An 18,856-nucleotide genomic window follows, 5' to 3' on the forward strand; every position below is an offset into this window, starting at 1 on the left:
GGAGAATTAAAACCAAATCATTGATGTCAAAATACAAGCAAGTCCATTTTGCTAGAAATGTTTGTACTTTTCTGACTGTGTTTGCTCACTTTCTCCAAAAGGCCCCAATTGAGCAAAACACTTACCTTGTGTTTACCTTTAGATATGCAACATCTCATACTTACTCAGCAAAGCACTTAAGCATCAGCTGAAGTCCCGTTGAAGTTAATGGGGCTGTTCACGAGTTAAACATGAGCTTTAGAGCTTGACTGCATCAGGGCCTAATTCACAAAATTAATTCATTTACAATCGGTCACCAGTCATTATTGCAAATTAGCAAGGTTTTACTGTATTCTTACAGTTAAACTGGCATGTTTGACCCATGCTCTCTTTTGAAGTTCTGTGCCTCGGATCTTGGCTAACCTCTTAGCACCAGAGGAGTTGGATTTTCCTGGTGAAAAGCCTGCTGCTCTCAGCGTGAAAAGAATAATATTTCTCATACTGCAGATCAGATCAGTCAGCACAACACATAGAGCTTGATTTTCAGAGGTGCTGATTAGTTCCCATTGGCTTCAACAAGAGGTGCGGGGCGGAGAGGGGGGTCACTACTTCTGAAAACTAGGCCCCTTCTTGTTAGCACTGAGCAGAGTAGCGTATTTCCAGACTTCAACCATGCGGAATCAGCTCCCAAGAGGAAGGAATTGATTGATTCATAAAATTCTCATTAGCCTTAGAGCAAACAGATTTAATAAAGTCATAAGGGATTATGCAGCAGCAGGTCTGGCTGTTACTGACCATCTCTACCCACATGATAGGTCTCAGTGCATTCAGTGGGATTTACTATCATCGTTTAACAGGGCACAAGAGAGGAACAATATAAAAAGAATACACAAAGTTCATGTATTGTGAAGTCAGTTCCCCATCTTCTGTATATGAATAATACACCATGAACAAGAGTACACCATAGGTTTTCAGTTTCCAGGCTTCGGTGGTTGCTTGCAGTCTCTTGTTACGGCAAGATTTTCTACCTCTGGAAGGGCCACTTAAAACAGCTGAATGTTTACAAACTGATTCCATACCCAGCTATTCAATTCAATATACTGCAAGGAATGAACAATTTATTCAATCATATCAACATGTAATTACAGAAGAATCTACTGAACTCAATGCTGACATTTGTTGCTAACATACATATATATGCTTCACCCTGCACATGGAGTATCTATACCAGAACATGGGTTCAGAAGCCACAGCAGAAAGAACATCTAAAATGACTGCACATCAGCATCTGGGGGCTGTTTGACCACACATACAACTGTAGATTTCAAAACTGGGCACAGTGATTTTTGTTGTTGCAGTTGTTATGACCATATAAGGCAACAACATATATTCTATTGTGCCACTATGGTCCTGCTGAGGGAAGGCGGCTTCTATGAGCTTGTAATAACCGTGACCGGGTGTTTCACAAAACAGTCTGGGACAATTGCCTCACACACACTCAACTTATGCCACTACAGACTGCCTAACATTTCAACCTTAAGCATCATCTTCTGTTTCATTAACATCATTCACAAACATCATCCATAAATTCATTGGTGTACCAGATGTTATACAACCCTGGAGTTTTGAAGACAAGTCCACAGAACTCTGGAAATTGGATTCTGCTACAGTTTGCCTTTAAATATCAGAAAGTAACAAAGGAACTTAAACAGAAATGACTGTGTGTGTAATCATATAAAGGAATAGCAAGAAGAGAAGTCTTGGGTTATCCAGTCTGACCTCCTGCATCATACAGGACTTCCTTATCATCTCCCCTAGTGCCTTATTTAAATTCTTAATGGATCATACAAGTCAGAGATGTAAAGACATATTAGGTCACCAATCTCCCTGCCAGGAAGGCTTGCTCCTTACACTATATTATCCAGTGCTTTTTCTCTTTTTAAGTGTCTCTGGGGACTGGGCTCATATCTTTTCCTTTGAGAGACTCTTTCACAATCTCACTGTTAGGACATCTTTTCCTGATTCCACCTGTCTCTCCTGGCAATTTCTGCTCCCAATGCCTACAGAGGTTTCATTCTTAGCTTTGAGTCATTTTCACAATGACAGATTTTTTTTTTGCACTGTTTGCAATCTCGATTGAAGTGAAATAAAAGGGCGAAGGCGTGTGCATGAGGACGATGACGTGTACTTATCAGTAATGTATTAGAGTAAGGACCAGATCCTCAGCTGGTACAAACTGACAAACTGATGGAGCTTATTTACATCATCTGAGGATCTGGGCCTATATGTTTTAAAAGGGTTCATGAAATTTCATATGCACATCCAGTTGTGACAGAAATGTTGGCCATTTTCTTATTGTGAATTCATTCAACTTGTGCATTTGGGTCAAAAGTTTTAATCTTGCATCCCTCTAGAGTTAGGGACTTAAATCTATATTTAGGCACATGACAAAAGTGGCTTGATTTTTTGAAGGGGCTGAACACCTGCAGTTCCCATTGACTGCAGTGGGTGTGCAGTACCTCTGAGAACTACGCCACTTATGTAAGTGGATGAACATGGATTTAGCTATTTAACTTGAGACATTCCACTTTGACACTTTTGACCTTAGGTCTGTCCTTTCCCTGCTCTCATTTTGAACGTGTAGCTCTTCTAGCACTTACCAGCCATGTGTCCAGAGAGATGTCTTGGTAGTTCTCATACCAATTTTGTGGACAGTGCTATCAGCTGATGATTATTTCATACTCTGTAAAGTCCTGATCTATATTTGATAGAATCCCTGAAATGCCTTGTAGAGCCCTGCTGGTACAGCATGGGGATCCAATATTATTGTGCTGATGGAGCTATACTTTAGACCAGTCAGTGGGACTTTATCCTTCTGTAAGATGTCTCAGTAGAAAACAAGCCATAATCTATAATGCACAGAAAAATTAGGGTCAGACTCTGACAGAGAATTACACATTCACCAAAGGGCAACTTTTTTTTTCTTGTCATTATTCACTGAACGAGTGTTTATAATCTGGTCAGAATGTCTTGTAACCAGTCTGTGATCATCGCCGCCACCTCTCTGCTGGCATCTAGGACAAAAGCATGGCGGATTCCCTTCTCACAGAGCCGAATGTCCCCATCCGGAAAATCCATCTTGATCTCTTCAAAATACTGTTGTGGGCACCAGTTGTCTGCAACTCCATAATAAAAAATCAGCTAGAAATCAAAGCATAGAGAAAACATTCATTTGAAAGGGGAAGGAGGCAGCAATAGTCAAATAAAGGAACAACACAGAATCCTAGAAATGAAGGGAAATGGTATGATCCAGCAGTCCTGCTACTGATCATGATAAAATAACTTCACCTCGCTATGCCTCTGTTTCCCCATCTGCAAAACTAGGGATAATGATACTTTGTGAAGTGTTCTGAGATCAACTGGATGAGTACTCAGTAAGGGCGAAGATTTTCATTATTATTTGAGATTGAAAACCCTGTTAAACCCATTAGATCAAGAAGTCCATGCCTCACCAGGGCAGACCGTAAGCTTCTTAACAGTATCTACGTTATTAAGGGAGAGTTTTCCAATGATTCTGTCTAGTAAGAAATGACCAGTTAAGTTGTGACTGGATACACATATTAAATATTCTTTAACACTACCGTATATAAAGAAAAATTAAATCTAAAGGCCAGATCCTCTGCTGGCACAGCTCCATTGAAATCAATTTACACCAACTCAGGATCTGGCCTGATACAATTTACATATAAACATACCATCTTCTTTCTCCCATACACCATGAAAGATGTTGAACCACCAGATAACGTTGTTCCAGTCATCACATTGGTGATGAAAACAAAATGATCCCTGTACACTTCACAATCTTTAATGTATTTATCTTCACAACACCCCTGTGATGTATTATCCCCATTTACAGATGGGGAACCAAGGCTAAGAGATGGTAAATGAATTGTCCAAGGTCACAAAGGATGTCTCTGGCACAGCAGGAATCTGAAGCCAGGGCTCCAAAGTCCTAAGTTAATGCTGTAACCAATGGAGCATCTTCCTCTCTTCTAGGAAAATGAAAATGTCTCTTTCTTAGAAATCATTTCACAACCCTTCTGGTATCGTCTCAAATTTTCATAACCACTTTTTCAAGGGTTTACAGGCGGCAAAGTCGTAAGATTTTGAAAATGTGCAAGAATGGGTCAAAAAATGATGCTTTGTGCTAAAATGTCTGAATGCAAGTACGAAAATATGTTGATTTCTCAATGGGTCACATGTACAGCTTGGTCCAATTACATTAATTACATTTGTTGCATATTTCACTTCTGAGCTTCAGCGCATAACTGAGCAACACAAACAAGTCAGGAGACAAACAAGATTGTTTTCAATCACAAAAAAGCTTCAATTGTTTTAATTTTAAACGATTCTGCAACAATTTGAAATAGAAATAAATACACCTCATTGTATACTGGAGTAGAGGTGGGCGAAGGGCCAAAATTTCATTATGGATGGCATTTCACAAAATGTTTGTGTCTCATTTGTTTTCCTCTCACTGAAGCTCACCAACCCAAATTCTGGATACAGTGGAATACTGGCTGTATCAGCCAGTCTTTAATGGACACGTAACTAATCCAAGTTATACATCTAACTGCGTGCGCACATGTGTTTAACATAAACACAACTAAGCTACTGAACACAGAGTCTCGCAATGGGCAGTGTTATGTAATTTTAATAATAGGTGGGATTACCAGCCATGCCAGTTTAATATAAAAAAATTGTATTCATAAATATTCTAATTAGAAATTCCTGAACTTTGTTAGAATCCAAATTTGTTTTCTGATAGTCAGTTCTGCTACCTGAATCCAGGTGTTGAATGGATTGTGCCATACAATCTAAAATGTGGGTCACAATCGGCGGGGGAGATTTTCAAAGGCACACATGGAATTAAGGCACCAACGAAAAGTCAATGGGAGTTCGGTATCTAACTATCATTTATAGCTTTGAAATTCTCTCCGTAAAGGGTAAAGCAGTGAAACTCTTCACCTATACACCACGTTGCCAAGAAAACTGTAGATGAACTTTGCCATTAATCCCAACTCATTCAGACCTCCACAATTCAAATGTGCCCTCCTTCCTTTTAAGATCAATCGCCTGGCTCTGGCCCACTTCATGGCCCTTTACTCCTTTCCCCAATTCTTTTGCTTATCGAGCTTGCGGCTACTCCTCTGTCCCTCTGTACAATTTGGTGACTGGTTGAGAACAAACGTTCTCCACTGCAGCTAGCACTTTATGGAAAAGACTTTCTTTACCTCCAGACTGCATACAGTAAAACCTGCCAAGAGCGACACCTCATGAGAGTTAGCAAAAGGGGTGACTTGTAAGAGGTGGTCGCTCTTCAAAGGTTTGCTGTAAAATGGGCACTTTTGTGATGTAAAAAAAGACTACTATTATTACCCATGTTTCATGTTTAATTTGAATCGCCTTTTGAATGAACATTACATACAGTATACAATACAGTTCTGTACGGTATTTAAAATCTCTTGGTGGGTTTATTAATACAGTAGAACAGCAGAGTATACAAAAGTACACAGCATTTCTCAAATTGGGGGTCCAGACCCAAAAGGGGGTTGCAAGGCTATTGCAGGGGGTTTGTGGTATCGCCACCCTGATTTCTGCGCTGCCTTCAGAGCTGGGCGGCTGCAGAGTGGGGGCTGCTGGCTGGGCACCCAGCTCTGCAGGCCACTCCAGTGCCAGCAGAGAAGTAAGGGTGACAATACCATACCATGCCATGCCACCCTTACTTCTGTGCTGCTGCTGGCAGTGGTACTGCCTTCAGAGCTGGGCACCCAGCCAGCAACTGCTGCTCTCTGCTCTGCCTTCAGAGCTGGGTGGCCAGAAAGCAGCAGCTGCTAGCCAAGCACCCAGCTCTGAAGGCAACGCTGCCGTCAGCAGCAGCACAGAAGTAAGGAAGATTGGTTTCTCCTACAGGTTTGTTTTTACGGAAGGGAGTAAGGAAATGTGGTCACTAGTCACAGATGACAGGTTGTTACTGTTCACAGATTCTTCATAGTTAAATTATAGGGGGAAAACATTCCATGGCCCCTGTAAGTGGTCACTCATGACAGGTTGTCTCTCTTCAGAGGTGGTCGCTAAGGCAGGTTTTACTGCATTTAGATTAAGTAGCTCTGTAATTAACGAAACATGAGTAGTTGGAGGCACATGGACTCTTCATCAAGAGTGGGGCATGTTGGCCTTCTGTATGCTATTTGTGTACTTGGGAATCTGTAAAATACATCTTTTCCTCTGGCCCATGTGTGGCTGTAGAGTTGACCGGAGTCAGTACAATCGCTATACCATTAGGAGTACACTATTGCCAACCCAAGTATTCAAAAAACATGAGTCAGGCCCCAATATTCACAAGACTGGCTTAAAAAATCACGAGATTTAAGGGAAAAAACAATAAATTTGGGATTCTTATTATTTTCCTTCTGATCTTGGGACATGTAAGATTCACATTTTGTAGCTGACACCAGGAGAACTAGACACTTACTTTGTAAAAAATGAAAGCTAAGACACTCAGGTAATAACCTGATCCAGCACAGTAACTCCTCACTTAACGTTGTAGGTATGTTCCTGAAAAATGTGACTTTAAGCAAAACGATGTTAAGCGAATCCAATTTTCCCATAAGAATTAACATAAATGAGGGGGTTAGGTTCCAGGGAAATTTTTTTCACCAGACAAAAGACTATATTACATATATATATACACACAGTATAAGTTTTAAACAAACAATTTAATACTCGTACACAGTGATGATGATTGTGAAGCTTGGTTGAGGGGAGGAGTCAGAGGGTGGGATATTTCTCTTACTGCTAAATGATGAACTAGTAATTGGCTGAGCCCTCCAGGGTTAACTCTCTCACTCTACAAGGCAGCAGGAATGGAGGGAGATATGCGCATTTCCCCTTTAAGTACACTGCCTTGTTAATTAGATCAGCTTGCTGAGACCACAGCTGCTGCAAGCTCCTCTGTTTTGAGCCCTGGTGTGTCCCCCCTGCTCTATGGAAGATGGAGTAAGCAGGGTGCAGGAGCAGGGGGGAGTGGGACACCCTGACATTAGCCCCGATTCTTCCTTCCCTCCCCCCCGCACAGCAAGCAGGAGTCTCGGGTAGCAGCTCCAAGGCAGAGGGCAGGAGCAGCACATGGCAGTGGGAGGAGGGACAGCTGCAATTGATAGCCTGCTGGGCCGCTGCTGCACAGGGAACTTAGGGGAGCGGGGAGCTGATGGGGGGCTGCCGGTCCACCCTGGTTCCAAGCCCCCACCAGCTAGCTCCAATGGGCTACTCTTCCTGAAAGCAGTGGACAAAGCAGGAGGCTGCCAAACAACGTTAGAAGAGAGCATTACACAACTTTAAACGAGCATGTTCCCTAATTGATCAGCTATGTAACAACGAAACAACATTAACCGGGATGACTTTAAGTGAGGAGTTACTGTAATTGGGGCTTTAAGAAAAACCCTCAAATATCACAAGACATGATAAAATTGTGAGAGCTGGTAATCCTGTGAGAAAGGCATTTTAGCTTATGTGATCCCTCATGAGAGGCACCTGTTGCTTGTGAATGAACAAAGCTGTCTGTTTTTTCTCAGAATTTCTCTACAGGGACAGAGTTAAGGTTTTAACTGGGTATTTCAAGATTTTAAAATTTTGGGGTTTAAGTTTAATCTTAACGCTTCATATAGTAGTAACGACAATGTTCTTGTGAGCTGTTTTACTCTTAAGTATTTTTAACCTTAACTCCTTAAATGTTGCCTGCATACAGTATTATCAGCTCCTCTGCCAGACCTGGCCCAATGATAGCTGTTGCTGTGTAAACACTAGGAGAATCTGAGATTGATATCAACAGGATGTTTACATCTTAAAGAGTTTCTAAGAAAACAGTAAAGATTTCCTGCAGTTGACTCTATTGGCATTTATTTTAGCATGTATGACAGTTCAAAAAAAGTATAAATTATTGAGGGTCGAATTCCTTATGCCTCTTCTATGACTCTGATAGGTCAATACCGAAAACAAACAAACAAACAAAAATAGTTAAAAATATCGATTGGATTAAACACAGTTTCCTTTATCTTTTTGGAATTTGGTACACAACACAGAGTACACTACTCCTTGGGCAAGCACTACTCCAACTGATGGCACGGAACAAAGGATTGGCCCTGAGTGGATATAAACTGGTGGCGGCACACGTGCCACTGCAATCAAGCTAGTATCAGTATCCTCATTGTAAAATCCTGATGTCAGAAATGCTAACTCTATTATTACTCCCGCATGCATTCACTGGATAAGGCAGCAGCGTTCCTTCCTGAAGGGTCTCTCCAAAGTAACTAGTCTATAGCTGGTTTAAAAGACTTTAGCCCAGGATTAATTTTTGTCTCGGTCAAGATGTATTGAAACTGATTTGTGGAAGTGCCTCCTCCTCCTGCCAAGAGCATAATGTAAATGAGACAGAAATGGATTGGTCTGGGATGCTCTATTCCAGTTTTGGATTTGCCTCAGCAGTGCTTTGGCTTCACCAATCCGTTTCTGGGTGGAATTCAAAGTGTTGGTTTTAACCTATAATATTTTGGGACCTGGTTCTCTGAGACACCGCCTCTCTCCCCCTGCGATATTGCTGCAGTTGAGATCAACGGGTGTGATGGCAAAGCCTTTGGACCTTGCTGCCGCTAGCTCTGTCAGAGCCCAGATTTGTTAACTTTCCAGGCACATTGTAAAGCAATTTTTGTTTGTTTGCTGGGTCTTTGCAGATGGGCTGGTTGTCAATCTGCAGCACAGGACAGTATTTGGAATAGTTACTTGTCTGGCTCGTGGTAAAGTTGTAAGGGACAGATCTTAATTATTTGTGTGGTTTTAAAAAACAAACATTAAGGAAAGCACTAGATTTTGTGAAACCTAAATAAATAAAATCAGCTTCTCTGTAAAAACTGAGAGCTGAAAGGCAACTGAAACCCAGCTTTCAATGTGATGAAAGTGCTGAGTTCTGAAAAGTGGGTTCTGTACACGTGGCTATTTAGCACATGATTCTATAGGCCATGTGATTCCTCTGTATTTGCGATATGTTTCATGCTATGGAATACACTGCGTAGAGTAGACTCCTTGGTGTTCATGCCTAATCCCCATCAGGGTTTATGGAATGTATATGTCTGGACAACAGGGAAGTTTGTTCGCTCTCTCTTTGCTTCAATGCAACCTCATGCAAAAATATCTGTTAATAATGCTAAAGGCAGCTATGCACGTGGACCAAAGATTACACAGAGAACTATTTACTTACCGTGCCTGAGACTCAAAGGCTATCGGGTAAAAAATATCCTTTTAATAAAGGATGCATAGGATTTGCCATAAATAAGGGAGACTGGAACAGCCCTTTACATAATACAGATTATTTTTAAAAGCTTAAATAAAGTGCTTTGCAATATATATTTAGCTGTGTCAGTAACGTGCAATCTCATAAGGAAAGTTTGTCTAAACTTCAAATATAAGAAACCGGATTTGAAAACCGCAGTTGAAGTTTTAGCAATATATGATCAGATTCTGCTGCCCTTGCTCACTCCAGACCAGATTCTGATACTCTTACTGACATTCAACAGGACCTTACCTCCCCTATGTCATTGGGATTGCCATGGAGTAGGGTGCTACTCAACTTGAGTAAGGATATCAAAGCCTGGTCTTTGGCGAGCAGTTCCATTGACTTCAACATGACAATTGAAGGGGAAAGATGAGGGAGGGCAGCAGCATCTAGCCCACTGTGACCCACAGTGACAAAGGCCAAGCCAGGCAGAGCAAAGCTGAAACTGACCTGGTTCTCAGCTCATAACACTGGGCTCTATTTTTCTTCATCTATGACTATGGGTACGTCTACACAGCAAGCAGGATCCTGTGGCAGCTAGTCTCAGAGCCTGGGTCTACACACTATGATGCTAAAAATAGCTGTGTAGATGTTCGAGCTTAGGCTGCAGTTCAGGATCTGAAACCTAGGGGCAGGGGTGGGCTCTGGGGCAGGTCCTACAGAAAAAAATAGCCATGAACCACTGCACGTTGGGTGTGACGAAATGGGACAAAAATTGGGAGAATTTCTATAAAACCAGAGTGCAAGAATTTACTAAATGCCTTCTCTTGGAAGCCCTAAAAGCAGAGATATTAGTCCTTTTTTAAGAGTGCATTCCCATTGATGGCCACAGGACTGCTCATGTGAATAAAGATAAGTCACAAGTAAGACTTACAAGCCCAGGCCTTAAAACAAGCCCAGGAATATACTTAAAGGAATTAAATATCATTTGGGAACGCTATGCGGTAATGTTACTGCTTATCACAACCTTGTGGAAAATCTGCTATAGCCATTTACCCTTTCTTCTGACTTTTCCTTACACTTGCAAAGATTGTGATGTTCAGTGTTGATTCGTCTTTTACCAATATTGAATTACAGCACATTTCCTTTTTTGTAAAAATCACAATAAACTTCCTCTAGTACAGTATCTGTGCTTCCAGTTTCTGTTAGGAAAGGGAGTAGGTGTTATTACAGTGAAGGAACTCAGTTCAGCTGGCTCTAGAATAATCAGCTAACAATAATTAACCCCCATAGCTAAGTTAGTCTTGCATCACTAAACCCTACCTTTTTTGTCTGGATTTTGTAATTTAACATAACTCTTGATGGTGCTGCAATACCGAGCCTATTGGAGATTCACTCACTGCATGGTTTTCATTAACAATGTTCGTGCCCCTATTTAAAAAAAATCCACCATAATTATATGGGAAAAAAGGCAAATCTCCATTTTCTGCATACAATTCCGTTGCCACTGCCATCAAATGTGCATATTTTCCCTCTTTAGAAGTCTGCAAGTGAAATGCCTCAACTAACGACCCAAATAATGTTCCAAGCCCCACAAAACACACATCTGACCAATTAGCATTGTTAGACTGGGAACCCTAGTTCTGAAGAGAAACATATTTTCTATTGCTCCCCAACTAGTAAGAATTACACTTAAATCTGGACTGAGGGAGACTGGAATAATTTAGTGTCTCTTCTTCCCTCTCCTTCAGAACACAACATGAAAACATGATCCAGAAATAACTTTTCTATTTCCCAGCAGCTGGCACAGTCAGGTGTTAAGGTTGGCTTTTAACTTATGATCACACTGACTACTAAACAGTATAAATTTTTTAAAGCGACAACTTGCCAACTCTATAGCAACTTGGACTATAGTTCCTATTTTTATAAACTTCCAACCTTTATAAATTAAACCCACTTTTACTGTCAATATACTTCCAATTTAACTTAAGGCCAACTCAGATTTTTCCCCTAATTCTCACATTCCCAGAAATTACTAGAAGGAAGAATAAAAAAAGAGAGGCATTTAACCTCACATTTGTTTCTGCTTCTTCTTTGGCTTGCCAGCTGCCCATAACCTTGCCTCAACATTTCATTTTCTTGGGTACATTTGCCCTTTTAGAAAGGTGACGACACAGTGGAATCAATAAAACAAAGTTAACGCCGGTTTTCAAAGGTTCCTGCATGCCCAGGCATTGCATAGGTTGACAGTGTCAAGAAAAACACTTACTAAAGCAGACAAAGGCACCTGCAAACTGTTATCATAGGTTCTGATTCAGCAAAGAAAATAAGCATGTGTGTAACCTGAAGCATGTGAGCAGTCCCACTGAATTCAATGGAACTACGTAGCTGTAAGTAGGGCCCTACCAAATTCATGGCCATGAAAAACACGTCACAGACCGTGAAATCTGGTCTTTTGTGTGCTTTTACCCTATAAGATACAGATTTCACAGGGGAGACCAGCATTTTGGGGGTGCTGACCCAAAAAGGAGTTGCAGGGGGGTCACTGTATTGCCACCCTTACTTCTGCGCTGCCTTCAGAGCTGAGTGGCTGGAGAGCGGCGGCTCTTGGCCAGGCACCCAGCTCTGGAGGCAGCACCCCCCCAGCAGCAGCACAGAAGTGAGCATGGCAATACCATACCATGCCACCCTTGCTTCTGCGCTGCTGCCTTCAGAGCAGGGCGGCTGGAGAGTGGCGGCTGCTGGCTGAGGGCCCAGCTATGCAGGCAGCAGCGCAGCAGTAAGGGTGGTGATACCATACCCTGCCTTCCTTACTTCTGCGCTACTGCTGGTGGCAGCTCTGCCTTCAGAGGTGGGCTTCCTGCCAACAGAGCCGCTCTCCAGCTGCCCAGCTCTGAAGACAGTGCCGCAGCCCGCAGCAGTGCGGCAGTAAGGGTAGCAATACTTGGGCTTTAAACTAGGTTTGACAGGGACAGGTGAGCAAAGCCCACAGGTAAGTGGGGAACATGGAGACCTGGGAGATGGGTCGGAAACAAGAGGGAGCGTGGGCTATAATGGCAGAGAGAAAGAAGGGTCAGGGCAAAACTGGAAGGCAAGATCAAACCAGTATCTTAGATGCCTATATACAAATGCGAGAAGTATGGGTAATAAGCAGGAAGAACTGGAAGTGCTAATAAATAAATACAACTCTGACATTGTTGACATCAATGAAACTTGGTGGGATAATACACATGATTGGAATATTGTTGTGAATGGGTACAGCTTGCTCAGGAAGGATAGACAGGGGAAAAAGGGAGGAGGTGTTGCCTTATATATTAAAAATGTACACACTTGGACTGAGGTGGAGATGGACATAGGAGACGGAAGTGTTGAGAGTCTCTGGGTTAGGCTAAAAGGGGTAAAAAACAAGGGTGATGTCATGCTAGGGGTCTACTATAGGCCACCTAACCAGGTGGAAGAAGTGGATGAGGCTTTTTTTAAACAACTAACAAAATCATCCAAAGCCCAAGTTCTGGTGGTGATGGGGGACTTCAACTATCCAGATATATGTTGGGAAAATAACACAGCAGGGCACAGACTATCCAACAAATTCTTGGACTGCATTGCAGACAACTTTTTATTTCAGAAGGTTGAAAAAGCTACTGGGGGGAAGCTGTTCTAGACTTGATTTTAACAAATAGGGAGGAACTCATTGAGAATTTGAAAGTAGAAGGCAGCTTGGGTGAAAGTGATCATGAAATCATAGAGTTTGCAATTCTCAGGAAGGGTAGAAGGGAGTACAGCAAAATAGAGACAATGGATTTCAGGAAGGCGGATTTTGGTAAGCTCAGAGAGCTGATAGGTAAGGTCCCATGGAAATCAAGACTGAGGAGAAAAACAACTGAGGAGAGTTGGCAGTTTTTCAAAGGGACACTATTAAGGGCCCAAAAGCAAGCTATTCCGCTGGTTAGGAAAGATAGAAAATGTGGCAAAAGACCACCTTGGCTTAACCACGAGATCTTGCATGATCTAAAAAATAAAAAGAAGTCTTATAAAAAATGGAAACTAGGACAGATTACAAAGGATGAATATAGGCAAACAGCACAGGAATGCAGGGGCAAGATTAGAAAGGCAAAGGCACAAAATGAGCTCAAACTAGCTACAGGAATAAAGGGAAACAAGAAGACTTTTTATCAATACATTAGAAGCAAGAGGAAGACCAAAGACAGGGTAGGCCCACTGCTCAGTGAAGAGGGAGAAACAGTAACAGGAAACTTGGAAATGGCAGAGATGCTTAATGACTTCTTTGTTTCGGTCTTCACGGAGAAGTCTGAAGGAATGCCAAACATAGTGAATGCTAATGGGAAAGGGGTAGGTTTAGCAGATAAAATAAAAAAAGAACAAGTTCAAAATCATTTAGAAAAGTTAGATGCCTGCAAGTCACCAGAGCGTGATGAAATGCATCCTAGAATAGTCAAGGAGCTAATAGAGGAGGTATCTGAGCCTCTAGCTATTCTCTTTGGAAAATCATGGGAGACGGGAGAGATTCCAGAAGACTGGAAAAGGGCAAATATAGTGCCCATCTATAAAAAGGGAAATAAAAACAACCCAGGAAACTACAGACCACTTAGTTTAACTTCTGTGCCAGGGAAGATAATGGAGCAAGTAATTAAGGAAATCATCTGCAAACACTTGGAAGGTGGTAAGGTGATAGGGAATAGCCAGCATGGATTTGTAAAGAACAAATCATGTCAAACCAATCTGATAGCTTTCTTTGATAGGATAAAGAGTCTTGTGGATAAGGGAGAAGCTGTGGATGTGGTATACCTAGACTTTAGTAGGGCATTTGATACGGTCTCGCATGATATTCTTATCAATAAACTAGGCAAATACAATTTAGATGGGGCTACTATAAGGTGGGTGCATAACTGGCTGGATAACCATATTCAGAGAGTTGTTATTAATGGTTCCCAATACTGCTGGAAAGGCATAACAAGTGGGGTTCCGCAGGGGTCTGTTTTGGGACCGGCTCTGTTCAATATCTTCATTAACGACTTAGATATTGGCATAGAAAGTACGATTATTAAGTTTGCAGATGATATCAAACTGGGAGGGATGGCAACTGCTTTGGAGGACAGGGTCATAATTCAAAATGATCTGGACAAATTGGAGAAATGGTCTGAGGTAAACAGGATGAAGTTTAACAAAGACAAATGCAAAGTGCTCCACTTAGGAAGGAACAATCAGTTTCACACATACAGAATGGGAAGAGACTGTCTAGGAAGGAGTGTGGCAAAAAGGGATCTAGGGGTTATAGTGGACCACAAGCTAAATATGAGTCAACGGTGTGATGCTGTTGCAAAAAAAGCAAACATGATTCTGGGATGTATTAACAGGTGTGTTGTGAGCAAGACACGATAAGTCATTCTTCCGCTCTACTCTGCGCTGGATAGGCCTCAACTGGAGTATTATGTCCACTTCTGGGCACCGCATTTCAAGAAAGATGTGGAGAAATTGGAGAGGGTCCAGAGAAGAGCAACAAGAATGATTAAAGGTCTTGAGAACATGACCTGTGAAGGAAGGCTGAAAGAATTGGGTTTGTTTAGTTTGGAAAAGAGAAGACTGAGAGGGGACATAATAGCAGTTTTCAGGTATCTAAAAGGGCGTCATAAGGAGGAGGGAGAAAACTTGTTCACCTTAGCCTCTAAGGATAGAACAAGAAGCAATGGGCTTAAACTGCAGCAAGGGAAGTTTAGGTTGGACATTAGGAAAAAGTTCCTAGCTGCCAGGGTGGTTAAACACTGGAATAAATTGCCTAGGGAAGTTGTGGAATCTCCATCTCTGGAGATATTTAAGAGTAGGTTAGATAAATGTCTATCAGGTATGGTCTAGACAGTATTTGGTCCTGCCACGAGGGCAGGGGACTAGACTCAATGACCTCTCGAGGTCCCTTCCAATCCTAGAATCTATGAATCTATGAAAAACTCCCCCTACAATAATCTTGTGACCCCTTTTTTGGTCAGAACCCCTACAATTACAACGCCGTGAAATTTCAGATTGAAATAGCTGAAATCATGAAATGTACGATTTAAAAAATCCTAGAACCGTGAAACTGACCAAAATGGACCGTGAATTTGGTAGGGCTCTAGCTATAAGCACTGTGGCTCTGACCCAGCAAAGCACATAATGCACATCGATAGTCTCATTGAAGTCAATGGGTCTACTCGTGCTTAAAGTTAAGCATGTGATTAAGGTAAAATTTCCAAAAGTGCCTAAAGTCCAATCTTGCAAATAACTACTTCACTTTATTACCATGAGCAGTCCCATCGTAACCTGCAAAGCTTTACTGACATGGGGTGTGATCCAAAGCACACTGAAATGAGTGGGAGTCTCCAGTGGCTTTAATGACCTTTGGATCAAGCATATGATTAGTTCTATTTAAGTCAAGTCAATGAGACTACCTGCAAGGACCAGGCCTTCGGGTTCTTCTTTAAGAATCTCCTTAAGGGAGACAGGACAATTGTCCTTCCCCACAAAGGCCGAGTTAAATAAAATAAAATCATACAAGCCCAGTGCTGCATGATGAGAGTGTCATGGCAACGTTTTTTGAACATCAGAACTGGAGCATGCTCTTCTGAAGGATTCGTTGAGATTGCATCTTGTGCTTTCTCTATCTGCATCCACGCCAAACCTGTCTGGGCAGCTTAAGGGAATAATTGTGTTGAAAGGAATGATAGACAGCATTGCTACGGCACTGCTGACGGTGAGTGGAGATTTTTGGTTACCTAGCCCCAACTAGCAGTATTTTATTTCCAGTGTGCAAAATATTAAAATGCATTTCGAAGCGTGCAGCAGAAAAGTGACACATAAAATCAAAATCTAACCTTAACCAACTGACAGAAAATAGACGTGGTTGGATTCTATGATCTGCCAAGTTCACCTTGCCCTGCTTACATTGCATGGCACACAGTGAGCTACCGTAGCTGGAGATTTACACTGGAGAATTCCCCTCTGTAGAGATGGAATCTCTGCCAGTGTCAAGTGCTGGAAACCACTCTTGCAGGTCCAGGGAGGGAGAGTGTGAAAAGCATGGAGAAGGGAGGGGGCGTGGCTGAGCGAGTCTTTGCTACTCCTGATTCTCCATTGGTGTAAGGTCCCTCAGTAGAGTAAGTCAAAGTTGCCCCTATCTGGCCTTAACTTATACCAGAGCCAAGCAGCTGAAGATCAGAGAGTCACTATTGTCTCCGAGTAGCAGCCGTGTTAGTCTGTATCCGCAAAAAGAAGAACAGGAGTACTTGTGGCACCTTAGAGACTAACAAATTTATTAGAGCATAAGCTTTCATGGACTACATATACATAACATATGCATCCGAAGAAGTGGGCTGTGGTCCACGAAAGCTTATGCTCTAATAAATTTGTTAGTCTCTAAGGTGCCACAAGTACTCCTGTTCTTCTTTTTACTATTGTCTCCCTGACCCCTCTGCACTGTGCCTGGGCTGTTTCGGGTGCAGTGGAAAATCAAGCCCACAGAATCTGATTCTACATAATAAGTTTCCAGGATTGGCACTCTGAAGCCTCCTGTGTCTGTTGAGTTAGTGTGAAGCACTGGAAACAGCTATAAAGAAGGCTGAGAGCTCTTTTTATTCAGAATATCACCAGGTTCAATTATCATTGGATTTTGCAGTCTGTCACTATCCAATTAAGTTCTCTGCCATTTTGACTTTACAAATTACACCTGAGTGCAGAGGTGCTGGAACTAGGGGGCTGCCACACCCGCTGGCTTGAAGTAGTAATAACAACCCACATACATGGTTTCTGCCTTCAGCACCCCCCACTATAAAAATTGTTCCAGCACCACTGCCTGAGACAGCAGGGCATGTATCTATGCCATGCAAAGAGTTTGAGATGATTGTGATGTCAGAGGTAACTCAACATGAGAACATAAGAATGGCCATACTGGGTCAGACCAAAGGTCCATTCAGCCCAGTATCCTGTCTTCTGACAGTGGCCAATGCTAGGTGCCCCAGAGGGAGTGATCCTAACAGGTAAAGATCAAGTGATCTCTCTCCTGCCATCCATCTCCACCCTCTGACAACAGAGGCTAGGGACATCATTCCTTACCCATCCTGGCTAATAGCCATTAATGGACTTAACCTCCATGAATTTATCTAGTTCTCTTTTAAACCATGTTATAGTCCTAGCCTTCACAACCTCCTCAGGCAAGGAGTTCCACAGGTTGATTGTGTGCTGTGTGAAGAAGAACTTCCTTTTATTTGTTTTAAACCTGTTGCCCATTAATTTCATGATGGGAACAAGTAAATAACTTTTCCTTATTCACTTTCTCCACACCACTCATGATTTTATATACCTCTATCATATCCCCCCCTTAGTCTCCACTTTTCCAAGCTGAAAAGTCCTAGCCTCTTTAATCTCTCCTCATATGGGACCCGTTCCAAACCCCTAATCATTTTAGTTGCCCTTCTCTGAACCTTTTCTAATGCCAGTGTATCTTTTTTGAGATGAGGAGACCACATCTGTATGCAGTATTCAAGATGTGGGCGTACCATGGATTTATATAAGGGCAATAAGATATTCTCCATCTTATTCTCTATCCCTTTTGTAATGATTCCTAACATCCTGTTTGCTTTTTTGACTGCCACTGCACACTGTGTGGACGTCTTCAGAGAACTATCCACGATGACTCCAAGATCTCTTTCCTGATTCGTTGTAGCTAAATTAGCCCCCATCATATTGTATGTATAGTTGGGGTTATTTTTTCCAATGTGCATTACTTTACATTTATCCACGTTAAATTTCATTTGCCATTTTGTTGCCCAATCACTTCATTTTGTGAGATCTTTTTGAAGTTATTCACAGTCTGCTTTGGTCTTAACTATCTTGAGCAGTTTAGTATTGTCTGAAAACTTTGCCACCTCTCTGTTTACTCGTTTCTCCAGATCGTTTATGAATAAGTTGAATAGGATTGGTCCTAGGATTGACCCTTGGGGAACACCACTAGTTACCCCTCTCCATTCTGAAAATTTACCATTTATTCCTACCCTTTGTTCCCTGTCTTTTAACCAGTCCTCAATCCATGAAAGGATCTTCCTTCTTATCCCATAACAACTTAATTTATGTAAGAGCCTTTGGTGAGGGAACTTGTCAAAGGCTTTCTGGAAAACTAAGTACACTATGTCCACTGGATCCCCCTTGTCCACATGTTTGCTGACCTCTTTGAAGAACTCTAATAGATTAGTGAGACATGATTTCCCTTTACAGAAACCATGTTGACTTTTGCCCAACAATTTATGTTCTTCTATGTGTCTGACAATTGTATTCTTTACTATTGTTTCAACTAATTTGCCCAGTACTGACGTTAGACTTACCCGTCTGTAGTTGCCGGGATCACTCTAGAGCCCTTTTAAAATATTGGCATTACATTAGCTATCTTCCAGTCATTGGGTACAGAAGCTGATTTAAAGGACAGGTTACAAACCATAGTTAATAGTTCCGCAATTTCACATTTGAGTTCTTTCAGAACTCTTGGGTGAATGCCAACCAATCACCACA

At 41.9% G+C, this 18,856-nt stretch overlaps 1 protein-coding gene across 3 annotated transcripts in view; it reads right to left on the minus strand.

The window, feature by feature from the left end:
- Positions 1-1,065: 1,065 nt before the first annotated feature.
- LDAH (lipid droplet associated hydrolase) overlaps positions 1,066-18,856 on the minus strand; it is a 181,313-nt gene continuing 163,522 nt past the window's right edge. For all 3 annotated transcript variants that reach the window (XM_054024435.1, XM_054024434.1, XM_054024436.1), the window contains one exon: positions 1,066-3,180. In XM_054024435.1, coding sequence (XP_053880410.1) covers positions 2,989-3,180 — 192 coding nt within the window. In that variant the 3' untranslated portion in view covers positions 1,066-2,988. The remainder of the gene's footprint in view (positions 3,181-18,856) is intronic.

The sequence above is a fragment of the Malaclemys terrapin genome, chromosome 3 (assembly GCF_027887155.1).
Source record: "Malaclemys terrapin pileata isolate rMalTer1 chromosome 3, rMalTer1.hap1, whole genome shotgun sequence".
NCBI classification, from domain to species: domain Eukaryota; kingdom Metazoa; phylum Chordata; order Testudines; family Emydidae; genus Malaclemys; species Malaclemys terrapin.